The sequence below is a fragment of the Bactrocera tryoni genome, chromosome 3, assembly GCF_016617805.1.
Source record: "Bactrocera tryoni isolate S06 chromosome 3, CSIRO_BtryS06_freeze2, whole genome shotgun sequence".
NCBI classification, from domain to species: Eukaryota; Metazoa; Arthropoda; class Insecta; order Diptera; family Tephritidae; genus Bactrocera; species Bactrocera tryoni.
In genome coordinates this window covers 29211186-29220809 of record NC_052501.1, presented here as the reverse complement: position 1 = coordinate 29220809, position 9624 = coordinate 29211186, and the positions used below count along the sequence as shown (strand labels likewise).

General features: G+C 33.3%; 1 protein-coding gene across 3 annotated transcripts in view; it reads left to right on the top strand.

Moving 5' to 3' along the window:
* The first annotated feature begins 502 nt into the window (after nt 1-502).
* Nucleotides 503-9624, top strand: part of LOC120771342 — a 22108-nt gene continuing 12986 nt past the window's right edge. The window contains exons 1-3 of one of the 3 annotated variants that reach the window (XM_040099289.1): nt 503-679; nt 9203-9394; nt 9454-9598. In XM_040099289.1, the coding sequence (XP_039955223.1) occupies nt 9487-9598 (112 nt within the window). In that variant the 5' untranslated portion in view covers nt 503-679; nt 9203-9394; nt 9454-9486. Of the gene's footprint in view, nt 680-5932; nt 5949-5990; nt 6306-9202; nt 9395-9453; nt 9599-9624 lie in introns of those variants that run through there. The other 2 variants (XM_040099290.1, XM_040099288.1) reach the window with 2 other exon arrangements.

Sequence of the window (9624 nt, the reverse complement as noted above, 5' to 3'; positions counted from 1 at the left end):
TGATTGAGCACAGTTTTTTTTGTATTTCCCATTATGAACCCTGTATATTATGTACATATATGTATATAGTTTCCTTTTTGGTATTAGAATTTTTAGCGGGAGTTATCGAATACACTATGAGTAAACCCATGGTTATATAATAATAGATAAACCTCGTTATTTTGTTAAACTCGAAATAATTCCATGACTATCTCATTCCCCGTGTTACTTATGCAATAGAAATAACACTTCTTAACCAATTAAACCACAGTGGCAACACTGGCTTGAAATTCGTATGCAATTCTACTAAATAACCGGTGAAATACAAGTTAAATTGGCAACACTGGTTTACGACTGGCACCCGTATTTTGTAAACAGGACTTCCTCTCACCAAATCCAAGCAAAGAGAGAGCAACGAATATGATGTAATGCAAAAATGACGGTAACGGTAACTCAGAATTCAACTACTAGCAGCTACCACAGCGCTGGCTCGTTCAAACGGTTTGGATTCGCTAGTCTCCCGTCAATTAGAGTAAACGTAACGGTAACAAGCACGCAGCTACGCGCAAAGCAAATAATTCTTATACAGGATACCACCAAATAACGAATATACATATGTGCATACACATATATTTTCATTTTGCAAAAACGGTCTTGCTAAAATATTACTAAATGTACGAGTGCGTCGCGAAGTGATGAGGTAAAGGCAAGAGAAATTCGTATTTTCCAAAATAATTGCAAATAAGTAAGGTAAATTAGAAATTATAAAACAAAGTGATGAAAAGGCTCGGCGCAAGGATATGTGTACACATACAAACATACCTACATGCAAGTACATAAAATTGGGGAACTTCAAAGCGCCCCTACTCTACACACATACACATACACATATGTATGCAGAAATATACGCACGCACATAAGTGGAAAAATTTTCGCAGGATTCGGTATGCGATGTGAAGCAAAGAAAGGTGCTTTGAATTTAAAAAAAATATCGGTTTGTGAATTAAAAACAAAAAAATTATTTGCAAACGTTTTGTGTACTGTGAGTGTGTGTGTTTTAATTAAGGATTAAATATTATGCAGCGTAATTTTGTGCTTGAAAGTGTGTGTGGCATAGATAATAGATATATAAGTACATATGTACATATGTGTATATCCAAAATTTCCAAAAAAAAAAATAATTAAAACAAGTTGTGACCTGAACAACGCTAATGCGCTGAAGGACATTAATATTCATGCTTAGCGCTACACGCAAATCTTCAGCCATCAGTTAGACCCGCTTGCATAGCCTCAACAGCAAAGAGTCGATGCGTCACCTGGCGTGCGTTGCACCAGCCCCCGCAGAAGTCAATCCACCTTGTTTGCTGCCAAAAGGTGTTTTCATATAAACACATACATAAATACACGTGTGTGTGTATGTGTGTGCGTGCGTCTATGTGCAATTATTGTTTGGTTTGGGAAAAAGTATTGCTGGGCTGGCGTTGTTGGCGCTGGGTGAAGGTGGTGGCATGTTTGTTTTTGTGTGACCAGGTACTTATTTGGCTTTTGTTCGGTGAAATCAGCAGCAGCGAGAACGTGCGTATAAAAGCGGAATAAAATTTGAACATGCACAGTTTTTTTTCCATTTTGGCGTGGACACCGCCTCGATTGTGAAAGCGCTTACGGGATTTTACTGTGTAGCGGTAAAGAAAAATAAGTTAGTGAATGTAATTATGTTTCAAATATTAACACACATACATACATACGGGCATACTTATTTCACTGAATTTTGAAAAAAAGTATTTTTTTTAGTTTTCTCACAACAGTATAGCCTATAACGCGCCATATATTTAGTAGAGCCAGTTTTAAACACTTTCATTGAAATGAACTCGGCCTTAATGCTTAAAACAATATTAACCGTTAGTGGTTTAACGATATTCAAAGTCTAATCCAACTACATATTATCTAGTCTATTGCACCCTAAAAATTACAACATGAGCTTTTTGAGCGACAGTTTCAACTTCAAAGTCTCTATTAGCACACGGATTCATGGAGCAAAATCATCGCATCTGCGATTTGAGTTCATTAAACATAGGCTTTGCTTATAGTTCAGTAGAAATAAGCGCGCCATCTGGCGGTTAACCGTTTATTGTGCAAATATTTTTGAAATATCACTTTCACATATTCTTTATTATCCTTTATAATCTGTAACTTCATCTCATCAAAATGTTACGAGCTTTTCTGTTTGCATCGTAAGTTCGCTGTCACGTGGACTTATACTGGTTATAAGGGTCAAAATGTGCTCCACTGATCATTTCTTGAAAATTAAGTATTTATTGAGATTAAGCGATTTTTATTCGAAGGTAATTTATGTTTAATCAGTGAGTGTGTTTTTAGTCTATGTTAGGCAAACTAAGGTTAGATTAGTAGCTATAACAGAGTACAACAAACCATCTTATTTCACATTAATTCTTATTTTTATAGCGCTTACTCTTTTCATATCTATTTTTCATCAAAAATTGAAACTTTTTATTGAATAAAAATAACGTAATTACTATTTTTCGATTTTTAAAATATTTTTCTAATTTTATATTATTTATTTAGTTCATATTTCGGCTGTTTTCGAACAAAATTAATTGTAAATTCGTATTTTTGAATTTAAGAGATTAAGCAATAAATTCTTCGAACAAAAATTAATAGAAATTAAAAAAAAAAAAATAAAAAAAAACAATTTACTAGGTATCAATTAAAAAATAAAAATTATTTAATTTTATTATGATTTATATATATCTGTATAGTTTTACTTTAAGATATTAAGCAAAGAATTTTTCAAAAAAAAAAAATTAATCGAAATTTAAATTAAAAAAATTAAAATTATAGTTAATTTTATTATGATTTATATTTCTGTATAGTTTTAATTTAAGAGATAAAGCAATAAATTTTTCAAACAAAAATTAATAATCGAAATTTTTTGAAAATAAAAAAATTAAATTTATAGTAAAATATAAAAATTATTTTATTTTATTACGATTTATATATTTTTAATTCTTAATTTAAGAGATTAAGCAATAAATTAAATTTACTATTAAATTAAAAATTTAATTATTTAATTTTATTTTGATTTATATATATCTGTATAGTTTTACTTTAAGATATTAAGCAATAAAAATTAATAGAAATTAAAAAAAAAATAAAAATTAAACAAATATACTATAAATTAAAAAATAAAAATTATTTAATTTTATTATGATTTATATTTCTGTATAGTTTTAATTTAAGAGATAAAGCAATAAATTTTTCAAACAAAAATTAATAATCGAAATTTTTTGAAAATAAAAAAATTAAATTTATAGTAAAATATAAAAATTATTTTATTTTATTACGATTTATATTTTTTTATAGTCTTAATTTAAGATATTAAGCAATGAATTTTTCGAACAAAAAACAACAATCAAAATTAAAAAATATAAAAAACAAAAAAAATTTAATTTTACTATTAAAAGCAAATTTAATTATTTAATTTTATTTTGATTTATATTTTTGTATAGTCTCGCAATATCATATTAACAAAAAAATCTTAAATGGATTTTTACATAAAGTTTTAAATTTATTTAATATTCTTAATAAATTTTTATAAAATAATAATAATATTATAATGAAAATATTATTAACAGCAACAATAGCAACAAACAGAAAAACTCAAAAATTCCTAATAAAATCCCACAAACGGCGTCAAAAAGTTGAAATGCAAATGGTTACGTATCCGCCATGGCGCAACGTAAATTTTCTCAACCAAGTACAGTTCAGTGCAAATAACGATGATTTTTACTAAATTTCCACTAGACTTAAATATAATATATATCACTTCGAATAACCGACAAGTTGTGCCCATTTTGGTTATACGTACGGTACCTCTAAATTAAACAACATTCATACTTGGATCGATTTAATTACATATAATAGAAGTAAATGCTACGCGCGATGGTTCTTTAATTGAAAGCAAACAAATGTACGCTGTAACATGCATACATAAAAATATACAAACATAAATGTGCATACAAATACACATTTGTCTTAAAGTACACAGCCGATCAGGTGAACAAAAGTATATGTGTAAATATGTATGTATGTGTGTAAGTGTAATTTATGTGCGCTTTCAAGTACTCCTGCATGAAAGAAGAATAATATGCCCTTTAGGAAAGTTTGAATGCAATTTCTGAATGATAAAATTCTGAAATGGATTTAGGATCAAGAAGTGAAGTGAAGTAAAATTAGCATTTTTTTATAATACCGAGGACTGTTTTTTGAACAGAAATAATGAATATAGTAATAATAAAAATAAATTTATTAAGTTATACAATTTTTTTAGTTTCGTTTCTGTTTTCAAATTATAATGATTATAATGATTTCATAGTGCCTTGAAAATAATGTAGCTGGAGTTACGAGGGTACGTTTTAATATATGTGGAGTGTGAGGAAAACATTTTTATTTTAGAAATTCCAATGATTTCATTATAATATGTCTTTAAAGCAAGCTCATCTAGAAAAAGTGTAAACTTTGAAGCAAATTTAGTTTTGACTCGTTATGAAGTTTATTAAATTAAAAAAAAAAATCGAACTTTAATAGAATAAGTTAAGTTAGGTAAATAGGCTGATTCCTCCGGAAAGCACGAACAATCCCACTTGGACTGCGAGAGACGCTTATACGTTGTGATGCCTAGAACTCCGTGGTATGATTCAAAAAGATCTAAGCATATCGGCAAAACGCCTAGAGCCTGCCATAAATTTCTTGAGGCGGCTATTATCAATTAGGTAAGCGGTGTCTACGCCAATTAAGAAGCTATTATCAATTTCAGTCAGCAATAGCAATTTTCGGTCCGAGCCAATACTAGTTTCTCGAATAGTACGCAAGTCTAAAACACTGAAGACGTGTCTTCCGTCCATCCCAGCATGATCGATCTGGTTGGTGGCTTTTCGATCCGGAGACAGCCAGGTAGTTTGATAAATTTTCCTATGCTGGAATCTAGTAATCTAGATAACCATATTTCGGGTCCCGGCGAACTCGATCAGCCTCAACTTTGGTAACATTGTACCTCTCTTCCGTCGGGGCGTGGCCGCAAATCAGCGATATGTTTAAGAACTTCGCTTTGATGCGGATTGTGACTAAGCGCTCATCAATTAGGGTGAATGCCAGTACTGGGCGACGGAATTTCGTTCCCACCATGAATCCCACAAGTAAGTGTCTCAAGGACTTACTCGTCTCAGCCCATGTTCCGTCCATCGTACTTCTTGGACGGCGGGCAAACAGCTGGGCAGCGACACCTTCCCAATTAAGCGACCGGACATTCTAGGTGCATGCCATTAAAGAAGAAGAAGATCTATAAGAACTTTAGTTATTTCTAGATATGACCCATAATTTTGGTTTAAATTTTTAAACTTTGAACAAATATAGACGATATCAGTATAAATATTTTTCGAAATAGTTGCATTTTTTTCAAAACTTTCCGGATTAAAAACATATATTCTCCAAAAACCAGCTTTGCCAAGCTGTCTTAAAAAATGTTGCAAAGTATCAGCAAAAGAAAATAGTTAGAAGTCAGCTCAATTTCCTACAGGGCGCGCTGCATGATAGACAGTTATGTATGTTTACACACCCACCTGCTTAAACATCTAATAATTGGCGCAGACACTGGAGAAGACAATAAAACAAAAGAATATCAGACGACTCTGGCACCTGCACACCAACATAATATATAATAGCTTATATAGATATCAATGTATGTAAGCATGTGTGTGTGCTAGGCTTGTGTAAATATGCGTGTATGAATGGCCAGCAATCCTACGCCCTTTTGCTTCACTCACTCAGCTTACGCCGCGGCAATGGCAGCGCAGTCACCACCTGCTGTCAAATCGTGTAGTAGTCGTAGTACAATCGCCACTGTGGAAATCCAAATGTTAACGGTACCCTAATTCACTGACTTAGCATGCGGCGTAAGTTGACAAAAGAGTCACGGAATAAATTAGTGCTTAATCATACCGTCACTGCGTCGCAGCGCTGGACGAATGGACAAATGAAAATGAATTCGGTGAATTAACTTAAAAAAAAAAAAATAACAAAAAAATAGAAGCAAAAAAACGGCTAAATGTCTCAAAAATAGTAATAAAAACCAACGGAAAAATCCAATTTCATCAGAATAAATGGCATAAAAAGTCAAACTAATTGGAGCGAAGGTGTGCAAACGACGAGTCTACGGTCAGCCGGATGAAGTGAAGTTAAAAGAAAAGCATAAAAAATCGATAGAAGTGAAAGAGCGAATTATTTTGGCGACACACAACTTCAGTAAAAAAGTAATGAAAATGGTGTAATCAACAGGGTGACGGGGAATGAAATATTTTAACTACAAAAACAACACAAAAACTAAAGTGAATAATGTGAAAAAATATATAACCACACAGAGTTCGGGAAAAAGCTTCAGTTAAAGTTTGGTGACTCCGGCGTACATTTTTGGTATAGTGATTCCATTATAACTGCATTTCATACCAAAAATATGAAAATAAAAAAATGCAATAAAAACTAAAAAAAAAAATATTTAACTGTGAAATTCCATCAAACTCTACGTCACACTTTTATCATGGAAACTTTCCAGTAATGAAATTTAGTGCCTTTTTCTTCTTCATGTAGTAATTTTCGTTTTGTTGTGGTTTAGCTAGTTGTCAAGGCTTTCTCGGTTTTGTTTGCGCTATGATATAACTCATACAGTTATGGGTGTAAACATATAAGCATACATATCTACACTTATTTGTAAGTCTTAGACATTTGCCAGTAAAAACCTTGAAGTGGAAGGAATGAGCGACGTTTAATTTTCCATTCGTCCAAGGACTAACTCCTGAATGAAAAAACGCAGTAGAAAGAGTTTTCCAATTATGACTGGGTTTGGTTAGTGAGTTGAATGTGGCTTTGCCACTCTACGAGTTTTGATTCTCTGGCAGTGGATACGAATATAAAGTTATAGAAAACGTCTAGGTTTGACAAAGCTATAAGTTTGATTGGTGACTTTCGTCTATTCGGCATCCATATAGTACTTTGACACCTGAAGACCGTCAGACATTAAAAAACTTCTACACTCCTACACTTGCAGGGAAGGAGAGTGCGTAGTTTGACTAAAATTTATTTATTTACACAGATTTGGTTGAATAATACATTTTGACAAAATGGTACTCGGAAATTTTAAATCAAACGCAAAATATTTAATTATTTTTTAAAATTTATTTTGTCGCCTTCCCCAAAAAATCCCACCAGATGTCATACACTTATGTCAACGATTTTTCCAGTCCTATACACTTTTCATAAGCACTTTTTGGGACGGCTCTCAGCTCCTTTAACGACCCTCTGATCCTCCGTAACAAATACATAAATGGGGCACCAAACCACGAATATCGAAAAAAAAACAATAAGCATAACCTAGAATAGGAGTCTTAGGAAAGTGGGACCCGGAACTATCGTATGACATGTAGTAAAAGTGAAAAGAAAACAGAAACAAGCAACACTAGATTGGCAACTACATACATATATGACAAGGTTCATAAGCAAAAACGGGCCTAAAGGGATGTTATAAAAAAAATTGGATGGATCAGCTGCAGCATGAAGCTTATGAAGGAAATTAAAGAACGCTAAAGATGTTTTTGTTTCGGCTAACTGCAATGGGCATGCTAAGGAAGCAACCGAAAATGACAAGCATTATGTAGAAGATGTGGGAAACCTCAAAGACTGCAAAAATCCACCGAACTATCGTTTTTAAGGATTTTTATTTAAGTAAATCTGTTCGAGATCCGTTCTTGAACAATAATTTATGCCAAATTTTGTGAAGATTATTTGTGAAAATTATTTGTGAAAAAGTTTTTCTTACAAGAACTCGATTTTAATTTGTCAAATTATATGGGAGTTATATGCTATAGCAGTTTGATCTGAAATATTTGTTAGTCGATTGTAGCATTGTCTTAAATAGTAATGTCGGCGGTTTCGAACAATGAGAAGGTCTTTTTGTTCAGTATTGTTTCGTCGTGGAAAGAATTATGCCGGAACAACGTTTACAAATCGTTCAAATTTATTACGAAAATTCTACATAATTGGCCTATTGAGCATACTATATCCATCTTGAGACCCAGCATTCATTAATGGATAATATTCGACGGAATTGACCACGTCCAGCACGCAGTGAAGAAAGTATAGCAGCAGTAGCTGCGAGTGTACAATGTGAGGAGTCGGTTCGGGGCTATTCGCAGCAACCTCCAGCTTGTGCAAGAACTGAATGCCAAGCGACATCGCGTTGCTCTATGGTCTCTCGAAAAGTTCCAAGATGGTCCGACGTTTTCGAACCAAATTTTGTTCAGCGGGAGGCCTATTCTGGCTCAACAAGCAAAATTGCCGCATTTGGACCGAAGAACAAGCTTAAGAGTTGTTGTTTGGTGTGGTTTGTGGGCCGTTGAAATCATCTGTCCATATTGCTTCAAAAATTAGGCCGGTGAGAACGTATCCGTTAATAGCGTCCGTTATCTGGCCATGATAACCGACTATTTCATGCCTGAAATTGAAGCTCGCGATCTCGGTGACATTTGATTTCAACAAGTCGGCGCTGCTTCCCCAACATCGCATCAATCAATGGATTTATTGAGAGAACACTTCGGTGGTCAAATATTTTCTCGTTTTGGGCGGGTGATTGGCCACCACGGTCGTGTGACATCACACCGTTAGACATTTTCCTAAAGTTTGTGTGGACAATACCGTTTCGAAGCCAGGCCTTGGGACAAAACTCACGCGTGTCATTCGCCAGTTACCAGTCGGAATGCTCGAACGCGTAATTGAAAATTGGATTCAATGGATGTACCATCGGAGATGTAGCCGCGGCCAATATTTGTAAGAGATAATTTAAAAAAAAATAAATGTCAAAGAATGTTCTTTCGAATGATAATAAACATTCTCCATAAAATTTTAAGTTTCTGTGGTTTTTCGTGAAAAAATGTAGGGAACGTTTCCTTCTGCGTGTTACAAACTTCATGTCAAACTGAATATAGCCTGTTTACGGTATAATAAATGGCAAAGTACCGAGGAAAAGTCTGAAACTGGGGTTATATGACATCTCTCATATTAGTAAATAAGCAACTTTTTGGAAATATTGGTTAAAATTTAATTCGCTTATTTAATATAAAAGCAAATAATTATATGTTTCTTTCTACTCTACTCGCAGGCATAAAGGACGTGAAATACAATGGGTTTAACGGAATATTTCAATTGATTTGTATAATTGCCAAAAGCATGAGAAAGCCTTGGAGACCAATTGATCACTATAATTCAGTGTAATTACAGGCAATACAGTTATCAAAGTGTGATTTTTTTTATTATAAAAGGTGGAATTGGCAGCGCAGGAGAATTAACAAAGGTAACAAGTAATTTATTTAATTTGTAATTTAAGAACTTACAACATTTTTCTTCTGACAGCTGACTTAAGAGCACACAAATAGTAATAAGAAAATGGCGAAGACTAATAATAATAACCTGCTAATGCATGGACTCATTTTGGTAGCTATTTTGGCGACTGCCAAAAGTGCCGAGGCGGAAATTACAATGGAGGCAGCTTTTCAAGGTACAAACATACGAATTCCCACATAT